General features: G+C 39.0%; 1 protein-coding gene across 7 annotated transcripts in view; it reads right to left on the bottom strand.

The window, feature by feature from the left end:
- The window catches only part of MYO1B (myosin IB), a 204,468-nt gene that overhangs the window by 125,693 nt on the left and 58,158 nt on the right, over nt 1-20,617 (bottom strand). For all 7 annotated transcript variants that reach the window (XM_077154500.1, XM_077154501.1, XM_077154502.1 and 4 more), the window contains exon 3: nt 7,770-7,885. In XM_077154500.1, the coding sequence (XP_077010615.1) occupies nt 7,770-7,885 (116 nt within the window). The remainder of the gene's footprint in view (nt 1-7,769; nt 7,886-20,617) is intronic.

The raw sequence follows: 20,617 nt of genomic DNA, 5'->3' as shown, positions 1-20,617 counted from the left end.
CACTGCTTTGGGTAAAATGGATCTTTTCCAGAATTTTGTAGTTTTTCAGTACAAAGAAAAATGATACAAAGACCAGTATCATTCTGGCAGGAATCAATCTATTTTGCTAAGAACCAAACTTTTCCCTTTAGGATTATTTCATTGAAATTATTATATATGCTGATGTGAACATGAACTTGGCTTTATAAACAGCTTTTTCAAAATTTTGCTTCTTTCAAGCCTGATATATGCAAGTTGTGAGAAGTTATCTCTAACTTCCAATTAGAGATCTAGAAATTAGGGTTCCAAAGGTTCCCACAACCTTTGAAGCACTTTTCATTAACAAATGTATTCTTACATCACAATCATTTTCAGATAAAAATATTAGAATGGCACAGAACCAACCTTCTTACTTTCGTTTAAAAAGGTGATCATCTGAAAGAGAAATTAGTTGAGGTCTCTTTCTGCCAAAGTGTTATGATTGTGTTGCCTGTAAACATAAGTTGTGTATTTTGAAAGAAATTGTTTTGAAAATAGCTTCAGTAAAGCAATATAATGAGACAGCAAGTTTGAGAGCCAAGGGTATTAAGTTCAGTTTACATAGCACTTACAAAAGCTGATTCTGTGTTAGATCCCAGACCTGGGCCTTGCCATGATTCCAACCCTCAGAAAGCTTAAAACTGAGCAGCTGTGCTTCACCAAGCTACCACCGTTGTATTACTAATATGCAGCTTGTCTTCCTAAGCCAAGAAGCTTCCTATAGTCATCGCTTTCCAGAACAGACAAACATCCATCAAGGCTGAAAGTAAACACGGTTTCTGTATTCTGCCTATTTTGATTCAACAGTCATAAGTAAATGGAAAAGGACAACTTAAGCTCTTTTCAGTATGGTGTCATGGCATATGGAAGGTTAATCTAAGATATTTAAACTGGAAAGAAACTGCTCTGATTCCCTCCTGTACAAGTTACCATGTAAATTGGAGACTTAAGCAGAAACAAACACTTTCCGATCACAATCTTACATTTATTGCCCTAAAATACCTTAGAGACTGTGGCTCAAAGGTGTTTTTAAGAATATAATTTAAAATTCAATTTTTCTTTTACTCCCTTCCCTCCACTCTCTTCTTTTTTATTCCCTCCTAGCTGACAGCTTAAACAATTCCTGATTTCTGAATACTTAAAGTTTAGTATTGTCTTGTCTCCATGCAGACCAGTCATTTTATCTCTTTTGTTCGCTCTGGTATCCCCAGTGCCTGAAACAGCATCTTGGCACATGCTAAGCACTCAGTAAATATTTGCTCAGTAAATGAATAACTTTTCTAAAGCAATAAGTAGAAAGAATGCTAGATGGATAAGCACAAAACCATTTCCTGCAAGTGTTTTTTGTGAAGTACTGGATCAACTTAGAGGTTCAAATATTCCAAAAGGGAAATCAGAAAAACAATACCAAAGTCTCAGTAGCATCCCATCAACACACACAGACACACACACACACACACACACACACAAACACACATCCTTTGAGAAAGTACTTTCACATTCAATTTCACAGAAAACCTCTATAAGAATTCAGGATCTAGCTGCCACATTAAGAGTTCTCAAACTTTTATCTGGTTCATCCTTGAATGGATTAAAACATTAAACAGTATTAACAAGGGCTCAAAGCACACAAGCATTCTAGTAACTCCGCAGCACGGGCAGTGGCATGTCATCCTGCAAAATCCGATTGGTACAAAATTACAGAGCAAAGGCTCTAGAGGGACAGAGGGCCCCCGGCTGGTCAACTGACATGCACATCCCCGTGTGATGACTTTCCCACTTTTAGGTGAGAGGAGCCAGCAATGTTTCAAGTCGGAAGCTGTTTTTCTCAGTTTTTAAAATTTGTTGTTGGGTGTTTCATTTACTTAAACAGAAAGACTGTTTCAAGTAGTCCTTGTGGTGCCTGGTGTGATGGTCATCACATCATATTTTATCTAAGGGCACGTTTCAGATGGCTCCTGGCCCATGGCCGCCAGGAGGGGTTGTTGACAAGTGCCACAATATACCCCTCCTCCTGGCTGCAAGCTGCCCACACTAAGCACTTCATAGAATCAGATGAAAAATGCTACACATCATGAAAAATAAAAGATTATTACACAGCATGCAGTTTTGAAAAAAAATGCCTCAAATGTCCAACCATGAATAGCTCAGTTTCTTTGAATTGTCAGAGAGGAGATAATACAAGTAAAACGTAATGAAAAAATCATTATTTAAAGTCTCTTTCGATCTAGATATTAGCTCTTAAGAGAAAAGCACTGAGAGTGCCACAGAGCCAAGTTCCTGTCCTACAGAAGCATCTATTTCACAGAAACACAGGCGGGGGGGGGAAGAGGTGGGGCACAGGGCTGTGTGGGTGGTTCCGATAACTCAGAGGCAGGACAGGTCACACTGAGTTATGCGGGGGCCTATCAACACTTTAAGACAAGAGGAAAGCCTGGATTTTAATAGTAGAGACGGGATACGGGGTGGGAGCGGTGGAAAAGAAGGCAGAAAAGACCCCAATGGGCGTGACCCAGGAGGATCCATGAAGGGGAGCACCGGGGTGTGAAGGGGAGGGGGAGCTCGGGCAAGACCAGGCCAAGGGATTCAGTGTTCAGTGAAATAGGAATAAGCAGCCCATGAGGGTTTCTGGGAATGGGAGTGACATGCGCTGATTTTAGGAAGGAGCAAGCCTGATGGTAACAAGCTGCATCAACTGCTGCAAGGCCAAAAGGCAAATTACCCAACCAGAGGTCAGAGTATTTGGTAACTGAAGTATCTGAGGGTGTGCTAACGCAGTCCTATTCCAGCTAAACAGATGGAGATTAAATAGTAGAACAATTCACTCCCTCATCTGTTCCCTACTGTCATTCCCTACCTATGCAGGCTTGGCAGTCTGAGGCGATTCTCAATGAATCCACTATTACCGAGCTGCCTGCAATGGACTATGTGAAAGTCCTCGCTGGGATGCGTACATTCCTCACATTCAGTGGAAAGACACACTTTACGTAACTGGAGAAGTGAATCATGGAGTCCTCTCACCAGCCGGTGGAACCATCATTTCTCTAATGATGCCACGCTGAGAGCACACACAAAGGGGTGGCTCAAAACACAAAGGGGACAGACGTTCAGAGTAGGAAAGGGGCAAGAGTAGAGGAGTCCAGCTGCGTTGTCTGACGGGTGACTGAAAGTCTCACAAACGACAATATACAGCTATTTTTTAAAACAAATGCAGGTAAAAAATCCCTGTTCATTTTCCTTTTATTCATTTGTACATTTCCACCACCTGAAATTCATGAACTTACACGGAATGTAAATATTTTTCATTGTCTAAGACCTAAAGAAAGATAAATTCCAGACACCTTCAAAAACACATGAGTTAGGGCAGGCCACGGTGGCTCAGCAGGTAAGAGTGCTTGCCTGCCATGCCTGAGGACCCGGGTTCGTTTCCCGGTGCCTGCCCATGTAAAAAAAAAAACAAAAAAAACACATGAGTTATAAGAAAAATAGCTGGGTGCTTTTATAGGCTGAAAGTGGATGACAGCTCAAAACGAACTTCAAGTGTAATCTAGGGTAAGTTAATCAACAAAAATGTTCCAAGTATGCAATCTGTGCAGCTGTTTAAGTTGTTTTCTATTCAGATTTTAGGAGTAAATTTTTGAAATAGTTATGATTAGAAAATATCAAAAGCCTAAAGTCATCTTATCACATTATATAACAAAAATCCTGTTTGAGAATGCCAGGTAGGGTTCTAATAGGGAACTAAGTCAGTATTGTGCCCTATTTTGGCTATTGTCGAAGTTAGACACTCACAAAGAATAATGAAAAAAAAATGCTTTAAAGAACTAGAAAATGTCTCATCATAGAGGAGAAAGGGCAAGAAAGAGCAGGCTACAATGTTGGAAATGCTTCCCATGTATCTCATTATTATAATAATTACTATGATTATCATTGTTGATAGCAACAGTTACCTTTTTACCAAACGACTGAGGCACCTTCTAGGCTAAGCACTTTACATACAGCAAATAATTACAGTATCTAAATATCCACTAGCCCTTACTCTCCCCACTTTTGTGAGTTAATTATTATTATCCCATTGAATAGACCAAATTTCTTTGAGTCATTTGCTCAAGTTAAATAGCTAGTAAGGAGGAGGGGTGGGAATGGAACTCAAGTCCTGCTTAACAAATTTTACTTGAACCCTTACCATGTTCCAGGTGCTAAGACTTACTATGGTGAGCAAGAGCTGACATGGCTGCAAGACTAACATTAATCAAATCGTCACGTGGACAAAGATTAAGATTATAGCTGTAACAAGCACACTAGACCTGAACTAGGCAGGGAGAGGCTGAGGGAAGTTCCCTCCCCGAGGAGGTCTAAAATGATCTGAAGTCCCTGAAGAAGGGAGAAGTAGTCCAGGCAGAAGGCAAAGAATGTACAGATTCCGGGGCGGGGGGTGAAGGTGAGGACTGAAGGAATGAAGGAAGATGGACTGGGAGTTTAAGACAAATTTGGCAAATTTGAAAGCATCAGGTTAAGGTCACACCTTGCACACCATGCACAGTCTTTGAAGGCTGTGGTAAAAAGTTCTTGTCTTTATCTTATTATTTTTTATTTTTTGCTGGTGGTGCTTGTTTTGGGGGTGGGCCCGAGGGAGTGAGCTGGTCAGCAGTGCCATATATGTGCCCAAAGTGGAAACTAGGAAGCTGCAAATGGAAGACCAGCCTACAGGACAGCCTCTGGAGGTAAAATGTGGCACAGGTAAGGTTATCCCGGAGGGCCTGGTTGCAGGGACCCGGGTGACAGGATAGAAGGGTGCATGCAGTATGAGCCGTAGCCATGGAAATGGAGGAACCCATGTCACGCCGAGAGGGGTGGCAAGGACTATTTTCACACCCCTGCTCCACTCCCACAAGCTCTGCAGCCTTGGATAAAATACTTCATCTTTTTGTGACCATTTCTCTATCAGTAAATGGGAATAATAACAGTATCTACCTCACAGAGTTGTTTTGAGAACAAGTTACAATATGTGTATTTAGTGCAGTGCTTAGACACTGTAAATACACCACAAATATAAGTATTAGCCATTATTATTAATATTATTATTATCATAGGAGATCATGATTCACAGTAAGCAGGTGAGAAAGGAAAGTAAGCATCATGTTCGTGAATATATATCTAAGGCAACAAGCTTTTGAACTTGCATGGGCATAAGAAACACCTAAAAAAATGTAAATTTGGGCGGGCCACAGTGGCTCAGCAGGCAAGAATGCTTGCCTGCCATGCCAGAGGACCCCGGTCCTATTCCCGGTGCCCGTTCATGTAAAAATAAATAAATAAATAAATAAATAAATAAATAAATAAATAAACAAACAAGCAAATAAATGTAAATTCCTGACTTGTAGGGTTGAGTTCCAGGAAATTACATTTTTCATATGTATCTGGAAGACTCTGACACAGCTGATAGAAAGACTATGCTTTGAGAAGCATAGCTTAAAAGTCTAGAGTTGAAAATAAACATTCAAACCTCAAAGTATTTTCTTACAGGGGCGCACCTGTAGGGATAGCTTTATAAAACACAGATTTTCTTTTTCTTAATGCAAAATCCACTTCTACAAGAAAACCAAATCATCAGAATCCACTTAATTGTAAAATATATAGTGTTTAGTTTTTTAATAATTGTTTTCACAAATAATTTCAATATGCAGCTTCAAAGAGCCCAAAAGTGTCAGTGTGCACTATTAAAAGAAATTATAAAATAAATATCAAGACAGTGATAGCTATTATCTTTAATTATTAGATCCTATTTTCTATCAAAATTGAGAGCCCATCTTCAAGCACACAGAAAAAAGGATCTCTGCAGTCTCTTTCACTTGAGTTCAGGGTTTCTTGACCTTCGCACTACTGACATGGTGGACAGATAACTCTTTGTTGGGAGACTGAGAGCTGTGGTGAGGAAGAGGTGCCCTGTGCATTGCAAGGGTGTTTAGCGGTATCCCTGGTCTCTACCCTTTAGGAGTAACCCCTTATCCCTGCTATTACAACCAAATATGTTTCCAGATATTGCCAATTGTCCTCTGGGAAGCAAAATTCCTCATTTGAGAACCACTGCTTCACATTAATAGCTAAAAAGTACTCTGGTGATGTTTGTAACGTAATTTTTTTTTTTTTAACATGAGCAGGCACCAGAAAATGAACCCGGGTCTCCGGTATGGCAGGGGAGAACTCTGCCACTGAGCCACCGTTGCCCACCCTCTGATGATGTCTGAACTCCAAAAACGACCAGAAGTTGGGAGCTTAACTATTTTCACCCCTTCCCAAATATCCCATTGACTAATTAATCCTTTTCAAAGGCAGTAACATTTTCCAAATGTTTCCCATAGATATTTACATGTACATATATTTATATCCATTCATGACAACTTGGGGTTGTTTTCAATATATGACCTGTTTTGAGACAGTAAGAACAAGGCTATTGCTAAAAAGAAATAATAGTGATTAGGATAAGTACGTAAACTTGCAGAGGGCCTGACACTTTTCAAAGCACTTTCATATACATTAGCCCAGCTCAGGGTTCAGCAGCAGTTCCCAAATATTCCAAATCCATTTTCAATAGTCTTATTACAGAAAAAAAAGCATCACATTGCTATACCAACACCCCTCTTCAAGACCCCAAGATCATTTAAAACAACTGGCAAAAACAAAAATCACGAATTCTCGTAAAGCACTCATACACCCATATGGGATGGGGCGGGAGACATTTCTCCTTAAGTAACAAGTGGGGAAGTCTGTGGCTGTCTCATTACAAAACCTGACCCAACTCCACACCTTTCTCTTTCTTTTCTTTAAACTCAAAAGAGGACATGAGAATGTAAACAGACAGCAGATTTGTCTTGGGAATCAGTAAATGTAGTACAACTTGATAAACAAAAAGTTAAAAGTGTTGTTTATGATATTCTAGATATTCTCTTCTAAGTTATTTTTCCTTTTCAGACATTTTTATCAGAGGAATCAGAAGTCCTACAATCTAATAACTGAGTCACCTACTCTAAGAAAATTTTCCCGGTATTATCATTCAGGCATTCAGACTAGAAAACAAAATTCTAGTGGTATAAACTGGCAGAATCCTCTCAGCATTTCTTAAACACATCTTTGAAGAATTCACCTTGAAAGAAAAGGCCGAGGGAATCTATAGGCACGGAGAAGGAATTATTTATACTATACCAAGAAATCTTCTACAGAAAAACCAAACAAGTGATTACCTTCAAAGAATGCAAGCTCATTGCCTATCAAACACATCTGATGAATAATGTCCCCAGAAATTATAAATTTAAGGTATTCTTCAATCCTTTTCTTAAATACCATTACACAGCTCAACACTTGGGATCCTTCCTGGGCCAGCAAGACTATGAAAATTTGGCCAGCCAGACTTCTCATAATATAAACAATGCAGGGCTCTTTATAATAACAAACAACGCACATTCCTGTTTTATTTGCAAAAATAATTAGCCACAGCTGGTGCTTATGCATCATTTTTAACAGAAAATACTTTACATACTGAACCCAAGTATTTCAGAACTTAAAGAATCTGACACAAATGAAGTATCCTGTCTTTTTATTCTATTTAAAATAAGGGATAGCAGTTAACTTCTGCATTCCTTTATCTGATTAAAAAAAAGACAAAAAACATTTCCCTAAAGACAGCTGGGCACATCTGTCAACTACATATCTCTGGAGTGAAAAAGAAACTTAATGTTTAATATCATACTTACATGTGAGGGCTCAGTTCATAAAAATTTCTATTCCTGTATTCTTCCACTTTCTCTGGTGAATAAATGGGCAATGGCCGGTATGGGTTCACAGATATAAGCACACTTCCAATGTACGTCTGTAAAAGAAAGAATAAAATACCCATTAGTACATAGGATGTATAGTAACATCTTATATTTTAGTGCCATATGGTTTCATCCTTTTAAAAACAACACTATTTCTACTACTGGACCATTTTTCTTATACTATTCAAGAAGGTTTTATATCCTGAAGACAGATGGTCTATAATGTTTATTCATTTTGCTGATAAATGGAAAGCATAGATTTATACACTTAAAATACTTCTCAAAATAAATCTGATAGATTAATTTATGATCTGGATAAGAGCTCTCCAAAGCTCCATCACACTTGCCAGAAACTGGCACATGGACCAAATTTTGTCACTACCACAGCTAATTTTGAGAGCTAGGCTATCCCTGATTCTGGTTAGAGCTGTGTTTCCTTTATCGTTCATCTTTATCCTTCTGTTTCAGTCCCCAGCCATACCCATTAAATAGGATCTTTACTTTGGCTCTGCCCTTACACAAGCCTGTCAATCTCTGCAGTGAGCTCAGACCACATACAATTCTGTATCAGAGGCACAGTTAACTCCTGGATGTTCAAAAGACATGATTTCATATTGTAGCTAATGTACCAAGATCTCTCAGGATGTAAATATAGCTTTGTACGTTCTAAGGGATCAATGCTAAACCTGGGGGATTTAGCAGACACTAACCTTCCTAGAACACTATTTATCTCCCTTTCCACTTCAACCTTAAATTCCTGGCAGCAAGGATAGTGTTGGTTTAGCTCATCTGTGTAATGCCTAGTACAGTGCCACAAGAAGCAAAAGGCACTGCGCTGTAACTCATAGCAGCAGCTCCATCTTTTCTTTCAATTTCCAAGTCAAAAAGACAGAAGGCGGGCGGGGTGGGGGGAGGGGATGCCAACAGAAACAAGTAAATGATAAACGTTTAAAAAAGGAAAAGATTCATGAAAGAAAGAAACAAGGGAGAAAAGCTACCTCCAATGTCCTCTACCTTTCCAATGTCATCCAACAAAAGGTGGCATTTTTGGAGCAACTGTTTTTACCAGTATTGCCACCACTGGATTAAAGGGGATTCCCATATCCTTCTAGAAAATTTAACAGATTAGAAAATAAAGGAACAGTAAAAATGCTCTGATCTTTTTTTAACATGGGTAGCAACGGTTTTAATTAGAAAAGATATTCCTCCCAACCTAGAAAACTGAACAAAACATTTTTATATATACTTTCATCCTGTGAGAATATAGTCTTACCAAGAGTGGTCAAAATTGCTGTTGTAAAAAAAAACTTTCAGTCCCCATGCAATTTTTGCATTGATTTCTGACATTCTATATCTCTAGGATCCAATTATTTTGGCCGGATAAAGGGGGATTACCCCAAGTTTCCTGACATTCAATTCTTTTTTAATGTTTTTATTGCAAAATATGTATAAACACACAGTCTAACCATATTATACAATCATTGGTTCACAATATCACACATAGTTGTATATTCTTCACCATGATCATTTTTAGAACATTTGCATCACTCCAGAAAAAGAAATAAAAAGAAGGGAAAAAAAAGAACTCATACATCCCAGACCCCTTACCCCTCCTTTTCATTGACCCACAGTATTTCAATCTACCCAACTTTTAGCCTTTGTCTCCATCCATTACTTCTTTTTTTTTTTACTCATCTGTCAATACCCTGGATAAAAGGAGCATCAGACATAAGGCTTTCACAACCACACAGTCACACTGTAAAAGCTATATGGTTATACAGTCTTTTTTTTTCCAGTTTTTTTAATTTTTAGATTTTTTAAAAATATATAACAAATGCAAACATTCTTAACTTATGATCATTCCATTCTACATATATAATCAGTAATTCACAGTATCATCACACAGTTGCACGTTCATCAACATGATCATTTTAGAATATTTGCATCAGAATTCAGAAAAAGAAGTAAAAAGAAAACAGAATAAAAATCATACATACCATACCCCCCACCCCTCCCTTTCATTGGTCACTAGCATTTCAATCATTTGTTCCCCCATTATTTATTTTTATTCCATATGTTTTACTCGTCTGTTGATAAGGTAGATAAAAGGAGCATCAGACACAAGGTTTTCACAATCACACAGTCACATTGTGAAACCTGTATCATTATACAATCATCTTCAAGAAACATGACTACTGGAACACAGCTTCACATTTTTAGACAGTTCCCTCCAGCCTCTCTGTCACATCTTGGATAACAAGGTGATATCTGTTTAATGCGTAAAAATAACCTCCAGGATAACCTTTCAACTCTGTTTGGAATCTCTTAGCCATTGACACTTTACTTTGTTTCATTTCACTCCTCCCCTTTTTGGTTGAGAAGGTTTTCTCAATCTCTTGATGCGGAGTCTCAGCTCATTCTAGGGTTTTTCTCAATCTCTTGATGCTGAGTCTCAGCTCATTCCAGGATCTCTGTCCCACATTGCCAGAAAGGTTCACACCCCTGAGAGTCATGTCCCACGTACATAGGGGGAGGGCAGTGAGTTTGCTTGTTGTATTGGCTGGAGAGAGAGGCCACATCTGAGCAACAAAAGAGGTTCTCTTGGGGGTGACTTGGAGGCCTAATTTTAAGTAGGCTTGACCTATCCTTTGTGGGGTTAAGTTTCATATGAACAAACCTCAAGATTGGGGGCTCAGCCTATTGCTTTGGTTGTCAGCACTGCTTGTGAGAATATCAAGAATTCAACTTGGGGAAGTTGAAATTTCCCCCTTTCTCACCATCCCTTGAAGGGGAGTTTGCAAATACTTTTTTATTCACTGTTCAAATCACTCTAGGATTTATCAGGGCATCACTCTGGACAAACCAACAAAATCTCATACCCTATTCAAGGTTCCATGTACTTATGGTGTTCAATTAAGCTGTCTACATAAGTTATATTAGGAAATACACTAGTGAAAATATAAATTTTGTACCAAATAAACATTTTTTGCTTTAGTCTCACACAGAAGTTAAAATTTTAAAATATTACTATCAATTTTCAACATCCTAGAGTAATGACATTCCTATGATCTTCCTTATGCAAAAACATTTTTAAAATTTGCATATTTTGTCACTATCATTATACACTCTAGGCATTCCTAGATTATACCATCTCAGTCTTTACCATCTATCTTTCTTTCTGATTTCATTTGTGCCCCCAGCCCTCCTCCCTCTATCATTCTCATATTCAGCTTCATTCAGTATTTTAACATAATTGTATTAGTTAGGTAGTACTGTGCTGTACATTTCTGAGATTTTACAATCAGTCCTGTTGCACAATCTGTATCCCTTCAGCTCCAATTACTCAATATCTTACCCTATTTCTATCTCCTGATGGACTCTGTTACGAATGAAATTCTCCAAGTTTATTCACTAATGTCAGTTCATATCAGTGAGATCATACAGTATTTCTCCTTTTATATCTGGCTAATCTCACTAAGCATAATGTCCTTAAGGTCCATCCATGTTGTTACATACTTCATAACTTTATTCTGTCTTACAGCTGCATAATATTCCATTGTATGTATACACCACGGTTTGCTTAGCCACTCGTCTGCTGATGGACATTTTGGCTGCTTCCATCTCTTTGCAATTGTAAATAATGCTGCTATAAACACTGGTGTGCAAATGTCCGCTTGTGTCCTTGCCCTCATGTCCTCTGAGTAGATAACTAACAATGGTATTGCCGGGTCATATGGCAATTCTATGTTTAGCTTCCTGAGGAACCACCAAACTGCCTTCCACAGCGGTTTAACATTTGACATTCCCATCAACAGTGAATAAGTGTGCCTCTTTCTCCACATCCTCTCCAGCACTTGACATTTTATGTTTTATTGATAATGGCCATTCTGATGGGTGTGAGATGATATCTCATTGTGGCTTTGATTTGCATTTCCCTAATAGCCAGGGAAGCTGAGCATCTTTTCATGTGCCCTTTGGACATTTTATACAGTCTTCTTCAAGACTAACATTCAATTTTGACAAGACTTTCCCAAGAAGGTTCCCTAGTGGTCTTCACCTCCAACCTACCTGGGCAAGGGAGAAGATATGAGACTGAAAAACATTAGCAATTAGTTACCTTGATAGCCAGGAAAACACAATGATTGGTTATTCCTTTAAAATCTGTGATTTTAAGATCAATCTTCTTTAAGTGTAGAATAACAGAATCCTTTTGCCTCCTTAGGACATTTCTTAAATGCAATAATTTAAAAATAAAAGTTTGCTTTTAGCAGAAAAACCAATAATCAACTTGCTCTTTAAGACTATACTTCAGTGTGACTACACTCTTGATAAAAATCTGCCTCATGCCAGAGACCAGGGTTCACTTCCCGGTGCCTGACCAGGCAAAAAAAAAAAAAATCTGCCTCTGTGGCAATCTTGCCTAGAAAACAAACTATGCTGCCTCAAAACCAAAATTGAAAGCCCCACTAATCTGCACACTAAGTGAAGCTCTCCTAAACCATCCAGCCCCAATTAGGGCACCAAATGACCAAGGCCACAAGCATGACCTCAGGGGAAGGTCCACCAAAGAAACTCCCAGCTGAATTCAGCCTAAATTGAGGACCCAGACAACTGTGAGCAAATACATGGCAATCACTTTTTTTATTGCAATTTTACTGAGATACATTCACATACCATATAATCATCCAAAATGTATAATCAATGGTTCACAGTACCATCATATAGCTGTGCATTCATCACCACTATCAACTTTAGAACATTCTCACTACTCCAAAAAAATAAAAACAATAATAAAAATTTAAAAAAATCCCATACCCCTTATCCCCCTATTATTTATTTATTTATTGTCTTTATTATTTTCTTACTCATCTGTTCATATACTGGATAAAGGGAGTGTGAGTCCCAAGGTTTTCACAATCACACGGTCACACCATTGAAGCTATATAGTTATATAATCATCTTCAAGAATCAAGGCTCCTGACTTAGAGTGCAATTGTTTCGGGTATTTCTCTCTAGCAATTCTAATACACTAAAATCTATATAATACATTAGAGTAACCTTCAGAATGACCTCTCGGTTCTATTTGAACTCTCTCAGCCACTTAAACTTTATTTTGTTCCATTTCTCTTTCCTTTTTTGGTCAAGAAGACTTTCTCAATCCCATGATGCTAGATCCAGGCTCATTCCCGTGTGTCATGCCCCATGTTACCAGGGAGATTTACACCCCTGGGAGTCATGTCCCATATGGGGGGAGGGCAGTGAGTTCACCTACAGAACTGGCTTGGAGAGAGAGGCCATATGTGAGCAACAAAAGAGGTTCTCTGGGGATGACACTTAGGCATAATTTTAAGTAGGCTCAACTACTCCTTTGCAGGAATAAGTTTCATAAGACTAAGCTCCAAGATCAAGGGCTTGGTCTATTAAATCAATAGTTCCTAATGCTTGCAAGAATACTAGGAATTCCAAGAGGGAAAGTTTAATACTTCCACATACCCATTCACTCAAGGGGACTTTGAAAGTACTTTTTTTATTTTCTGCCAGATTACCATGGGATGTATGGGGGCATCACACTAACCTGTAGAAACCAGCAATACCTCACTCCCTCTTCAAGGTTCCATGTAATTATGGTATTCAAATAAACTGACCATACAAATTAAATTGGATAGTGTGCTACAGAAAATGTAAATTTTGCACCAAATAAACATCTCTTCCTTTACTCTCACACAGAGGTTGAAGTTTTAAAACATATCAATATCATCCTTTACCCTTAGTCTGATTTGCCTTAGTCCTAAGAAGATCAGCTTCATTCATGTCTCTAACTGAAGTATTATCTCTTTTTCAGCTTTTTTAAACAATTGTTATATGGGGTGATGCTGACTTTCATAGCAGCAGAACTCTAGCTCTGAGTCTCAGGTGTCAAACAGATACCCAGGGCATAACCAAGTTATACAGAAAGAGCCCAGCATCTTAGAATTTAGAAATAACAGTTAAAACTCAGGAATAGATAAAACTGCTGTAAGAGCTTACAATCTAGGAACCTTTACAATAAGCCTTCTCCTGATAACCTAGGCTGTCAAATTCAATTCTCAGAGTTTGCACATTATATTAGTTCATTTTAGTGAGGAATTTTAATATTTGTCTTTTCATTTTTGGCTTATTTACTCATCATACTGTCCTTAAGGTTCATTCACCTCATTGCATGCCTCACAACTTCATTCCTTCTTATAGCCACTCAATAGTTTATCGTATGTATATACTACAGTTCGCCCTTTCGTTCATCATTTGATGTACCTTTAGGCCATCTCCTTCCATTGCAAATTGTGAATACGGCTGCCATAAACACCAATGTGAAATGTCCATTTGTGTCCCTGATTTCAGTTCTTACAATATATACCTAAGAACAGGGTCGCAGGATTATATGGCAACCCTATACTTAGCTTCCTGTGGAACCACATCACTACCCTCCAGAGGGGCTGCACCATTCTTCCCTACAACAGTGAATAGGTACATCTCTCTCTTTTCTCTTGCTGCTTTCAGAATTTTCTCTGTCTTTAACATTTGACAATTTGATTAGAAAGTGTCTTGGAGTAGTCTATTTGGATCTATTCTGTTTGGGGTATGCTATACTTCTTGGTTCTGTAATTTTACATCCTTCATGAGAGCTGGGAAAGTCTCAGCGATTATTTCCTCCATTATTCTTTCTGCCCCTTTTCCCTTCTCTTCACCTTCTGGGACACCCACAGTAGCATATTTGTGCACTTCATGTTGTCATTCAATTCCTCGAGACCTTGCTAATAATTTTCCATTCTTTTCCCTATCTATTCTTTTAGTGTAGGATTTCAGATGTCCTGTCCTCTAGTTCACTAACCCTTTCTTCTGCCTCTTCAAATCTGCTATTGTAAGTCTCCATTGTGTTTTTCATCTCTTCTGTTGTGCCTTTCATTCCTATAAATTCTGCAATTGTTTTTTCAAGCTTTTGAGTTCTTCTTTATGGCTGCCCAATATCTTCTTTATATTGTTCATTTCTTTTGTCATATCGTCTCACAACTCATTTCAACTCTGTATCTCGTTTGAAGTATTAGTTTGTTCCTTTGACTGGGCTATATCTTTGTTTTCCCTGGTATGACCCATAATTTTTTGCTGGTATCTCAGTATCTGAGTTCCTTGATTAGTTAATTCTGGAGGTTGTTTTCACTCTTTTACCTAAGGTTTTCTTGTTAGTTGGCTTTATTCTCTGTTCTTTGGCATTTAGTTCAACTTATTCTAGACCTTTACCATAACTTCTGTTTGATCAGAATTTTTCAGCTCGTGTTTTTCTGGTTCTTGCACTGCCATATGGAACTTTTCTTTTTTTTTAGAGAAGGGTCTCCCCAGATATGATCAACTCCAATCAGATTTTCCCAGAGCAAACAGGCCAAGGTCTCAAGAAGAGGGTATAATTTGATCAAGTTTCCCTGATGATCAGACTCAGCAGGTTGTTGGACTTTCCTGTGAAGCTTCTAGACTCTGTGCTTTTCCTATCTGTTCAGCAGGTGGTGCCTGACAGCCCACAGTTTCCCACTTGCATAAAGTGACATGGTGCCTTGACTTCTCAGCACACTCTGTCCCTACCAGGAACATGGTGGAGACAGAGGCTGAGGGAGAAGGCAAACTTAAGCTGCTTCTGTTTTCTAGTCCCTGGGATCTGAATTCTCTGAATGAGGGCTGCTACTTGAGGTAGGCCTGTCCCCCACTTTTCCTGGGGAAGATACTCCCATTAGGAAATTATCTCCTTCACTGGACTCACTACTCTGAATCTCAGACCTCTCTTAACTCCACCCTTGCCTTGGTCAGTGCTGACAACTGAAAATGCCTGAGGCTTTCTCTAATGAACTACTTAGAATAGTTAAAAAAAAAAAAAAACCAATAATAAGAAATCCCTTTTCAGAGATAGTCTTCAGCCCCAAGGTTCACCAGTCAAGAGCCAGACTATGTGCCTCTTTTCATGAAGTCCCTTTCTAGTATTCTGAGCGTGGCTGACTCCAAAAGCCTCCATTTTGTTTGCTTTCTGTAAGCTCTGCCTCCTCTCTGCAATGAGAGACTTTAGGGTTCCTTTCCTGTTTGCTTTGGGTTTATCTGTACTTGGAGCTTCTATTCAGCATTCCAAGTTTGTTAATGAGATTTTGGTTGGGTGATCTTCCCTTGCTCCTAACAGAAACTGCTTCTTTTTCCCCCCAGGAAGACTGCATGCCAGTGGGGGAGGAGCACCAACCTTCAAAGTTTGGGGCTTTACTTATAGCTCCTTGTTGTGATCTTAGGCCTTCCACCAGTTCCAGACTGGGGTATGACATGCATCCTGTCATAGATGTCTCCCAAACAGTTGTTCCAAACATTCCTGGCTATATACTGGCTGCTCTAGAGGACTAATTACATCCCATACTTCATGATGCCACCATCTTGCCTTCTTCCTCTGGTTGTTACTTTTAAACCATTATTTTTTGGTTTGTTTGTTACGTGGTGACAAGAACTGATACACCTATATAGCTCAACAGCCAGAAAAGGAGCCAAGCAGGGCAGGCCTTATAATTTAAATAAGTAGTCATTAAAGAAAGAAACTGGGCCATCTCTCCATTCACTTTATATAAACCTATGGTTCAGATATGTATTCTACACCCTTGAACTCTTAATAGGATAATCTTCTAGTATGGCTCCTGCCCTTACTTTTTATGGGTTTCTTCCTTGAAGGATCTGTGTGCATTAGTCAAAGATTTAAATATTCCCACGTGTGCCACTAAAATAACTCAAATGTTAATGACCACAATCCTCCTTCCCCTGAGACACAGAAAGACATTCCTAAGAGCAGCTGATTGGCTGGGTGTGGTTGAAAATTCTACTCTAGTTTGAGGCAGCTACTCATTCTACATGCTGCAACTAATTGCAGCAACAGATTAAACCTCCTTTTTGGGGATCAGAACAATGGTGACTAGACAATTCATTTTTACATCAATTAACATTCAGGCTTGTGAAGAATCTATCCTGCTATTTTAAAAAAATCTGTAAACTATAAATGTTGGTATTTTCTTATTGTATCATGCTCTCAAAAGAATCATAAATTAATTCATTATTAAGTAACAGTTGGAATCAGGAGGTTGGAGTTAAGACAGATGTTAAAGTCAAGCACATGCATAAAAGAATTGGGCATTACATATTCTTTTTATTCTGAATATGCCACATAAAAAAAATGAAAGAAGGAGAAGAGCACTGTAAATATTTACAACTATGAGCAGCAAAAAAAGGATGCACATCTTGCCCCTCGAGGTTCTGTTTGCCTCTTTGGCAGGAAATCAGAGGTGTATTCTGAGCCCAGTACCAACAGGGGCTCCTGGCCCCATTCCAATGCATGGATGCTGTGAGGACCAAGTAAGCCTATGAAAGGCTTCTGGCAGCTCAGTTCACTTCCCACCAGGCCACTTCTGTGGCAGAGCTCACACTTGAAGCTGGTGTCAATGTCCCAAAAGACTCACTGAGAAATTCCCATATAGCCCAGAGGAAGTTCCATGGGGCTGATCATGCTGAAAACAACCTCTCCCACATAACGGCCAGGACTACTTCCCTAATTAGGTTCTACTTACTTTAGGATTCTTTGTACCCTTCTGCCTTTCCACATGCAAATATCTACTCCAACAAAGAAAAATCTCATTACCCTTATTTAATTAATCAACTCAATCAATTTACTTATTTGCTCAGTGTAATCACCCTCCCAATCACCCCAGTCATTTCCCGGCTCACCACCTGCACCTTCCGTTGGCACCCCCTAAATCCTCAGGTATGTTCACCTCACCACCAACATGACAATGCACAGCTCTCCTTTCCCACTCACCATCCCTATCCTCCAACCACTAGGAAGGGAAGAGAAAGGGAAAGAGGGAGGAAAAGCTCTATCTTTCTATATATGGCACATTCAATTAGCAAGTTTATCTTTTTCATGTTTGAAGGGCAGACATTAAACCAAGAATGTATAAACATTCCTAAGTCAAAACAACCTCCGTCTTCGTATTTCAGATATCTCTAGCATTCCAGAACAGATGCCTTATGAATAATCAAATAATATTTGATTGAGTATCCCTACTGTGATTACAGCGAGAACTTAACTCTTTTCTAGAGGCTGTGCATCTATCAACCTTAACTCTCTCCAAACCCCATCCAGAATCCAGAAGAAAGGCCCCTGAGTAGTCCATAAATGTAGCCTAAAGACAATGTGTTTTGCTCTACAAGAAAGGTCTTCCAGAGAGTGCCGATGCAAAATGGCAGAGCAGGAACTTTTACAAATTGCTCCCTCCAAAAAGAGACTGGAATTAACTAGGTGGCAACCCTGGAAACAGAATGGACGTTTAAAACAACTACAGGAGAGCCAGAGGATGCAAAAGGCTGCTGAGAGTTCAGCCTTTGTAAGTAAAAGCATGAACCAGTGACCAGTCCTCATTGTTTTTTAGCCCTGTGGCAGCCGCTGCAGCTGTGGCAACACAAGCTGGATTCCAGAGGCAGGCAGGCTGGTAGAGGAAACCTTCTCTAAAAGTTGGGGTTGAAGGCTGAAGTTGGTCTGAGGCTCTCTGAGGGACTAGTACAGAAGCAGATTTTAGTTTTATCCCTCTGGCAGCAGTGCTTCCAGCCCCCAACAGCATCCACCTGGACATAAAGGACTTTTTTTTAATTAAAAAAAAAAAAACAAAAAACTCCCGCAGGTGTGAGCACATCCTGTTCTGACAGACCCCTAAGGGCACAGCACAGATACTGGTCTTGGTCTCAGCCTTCTCTCCAGCAGCTCTACACTCATACCTGTATCTACCAGGCCTTAAAAGACCCAGCGCATTTTGTTATTGGTTGGGTTTCTTCTTTCTCTCTCTTGTGTTGTTTAGTCCCTGAGGGTTCAGCACAAATGCTAGCCTTGGTTTCTATCAGAAACAGTGTCTCCAGGCCTTACATCAGCATCTACAGGGATGTAGAAAGCCAGTACACCCTTTTTTTCTTTTTCTTTGCTGTTTTGGTTGGTTGGGTTTTCCTTTTTATATTTTTGGATCTGGCAAATCCCTGAGGATGAACAAGGATGCTCTTCTAGGTTTTAGCGTCAAGAGTTCCAGCTTCTGGCCTCTCACCAGCACATAACAGGGGACTCAGAAAACCAGTACACTTCATTATATATTTTTTTCATTTTTCTCCTTTTTTGTGTTTATGTGGGGGGGGCAGAGGTGTCTGTTTCTTAGCATTTTTGTTCTTTTTTTTTTCCCCATCTTTCCTTTTCCTTTATTTCCCCTCTTTTACATTTTTTCCTTTTTTATTTCCTTCTTGTTCTTAGGCAGACTGAAGGGTGGGAAACGAGATCTCCAGAGTGGCCACAATGTAATATTAGGAATATCCAGTTCTCAAGAAAAGAAAAGAAATTAAAGGCAAACAAGTAGACAGGTAACTATGTCCCAGTCACAAGCAAAAAGAATTCAAAGGGAAATATCTCAGGGGAAGCGCAGTCTCTAAAATGATTTATCAAAGATCCTAAACTCTCATAAATAGAATCCATGAACTAAAGGCAAATATGGGTGCAGAACTAAAAACAATCAGGGAAACAATACATGAACAAAATGAGAATTCCAAAATGAGATAGAAATTATAAAGAAGAACTAAATGAAATTCTAGATCTCAAAAGTATAATAACTGAAGTAAAAAACTCAATAAGGGGGGCAGGCCATGGTGGCTCAGCAGGGAGTTCTTGCCTGCCATGCCAGAGACCTGGGTTCGGTTCCCAGCGCCTGCCCGTGCAAAACAAAAACAAACAAACAAAAAAACTCAACAGGGGGATTTGAAAGAAGATTGGAGGAGGCAGAAGAAAGGTTCAACTAACTCAAAGACAAGATGATTGAAATTGTCCAGGTTGAAGAGCAGAAAGAAAAAAGAATGAAAATTAAAAATTAGCAGGGCTTGAGGAACCCATGCGACACCATCAAGTATACCTATATATACACATTATAGGAGTCCTGAAGAAGAGAGGTAAAGACAGAAAACTACTTCAAGAAATAACAGCAGAAAACTTCCCAAAACTGATGAAAGATACGACTATACAAATCCAAGATGCCCAACAAGCACCAAGAAGGATGCACCCAAACAGAGTACACTGAGACACATTATGATCAAACCATCCAGTGACAAAGACAAAGACAGACTCTTAAAAACAGCAAGAAAAAAAGCAACACGTCCTACATAAGGGAACCTTAATAAGAGTACATACAACTTCTCAACAGAAACCAGGGAGGCCAGAAGATGGTGGAAGTATATATTTAAAGTGCTAAAAGAAATTACTACCTGAGAATACTAAACCCACCAAAGTTGTCCTTCAAGAATGAGGGAGAAATTAAGACATTTCCAAACAAAAACTGCGGGAGCTCATTATCACTAGACCTGCTGTACAGGAAATGCTAACGGGAGTCTTCCATGTTGAAAGGAAAGGACACTAGACAGTATCTCAAGGCTGGATGAATAAATAAATCTCCAGTAAGCAACAACATGGTAAATATAAAAGCCAGTATTATTTCACTTTTTATTTGTAATGCTGTCTTTTACTTCTTATAAGTCTTTTGAAATTCAAATGCATAAAAAAGTATATATCTTTGTTACAAGTTCACAATGCATGCAGATGTAATTTGTGCTAATTACATAAAATGGAGGGATGCAGGCACCATGTATGTGTAGCTATTGAAGTCAAGTTGGAATCAACACAAACTAAATTATAATAGATTTAGTACACTAAATGTAATCCT

This window comes from Tamandua tetradactyla, chromosome 3 (genome assembly GCF_023851605.1).
Source record: "Tamandua tetradactyla isolate mTamTet1 chromosome 3, mTamTet1.pri, whole genome shotgun sequence".
In the NCBI taxonomy this organism is placed as follows: Eukaryota; Metazoa; Chordata; class Mammalia; order Pilosa; family Myrmecophagidae; genus Tamandua; species Tamandua tetradactyla.
The sequence above is the reverse complement of the archived record's forward strand: the minus strand, read 5'-3'. Positions and strand labels throughout refer to the sequence as shown.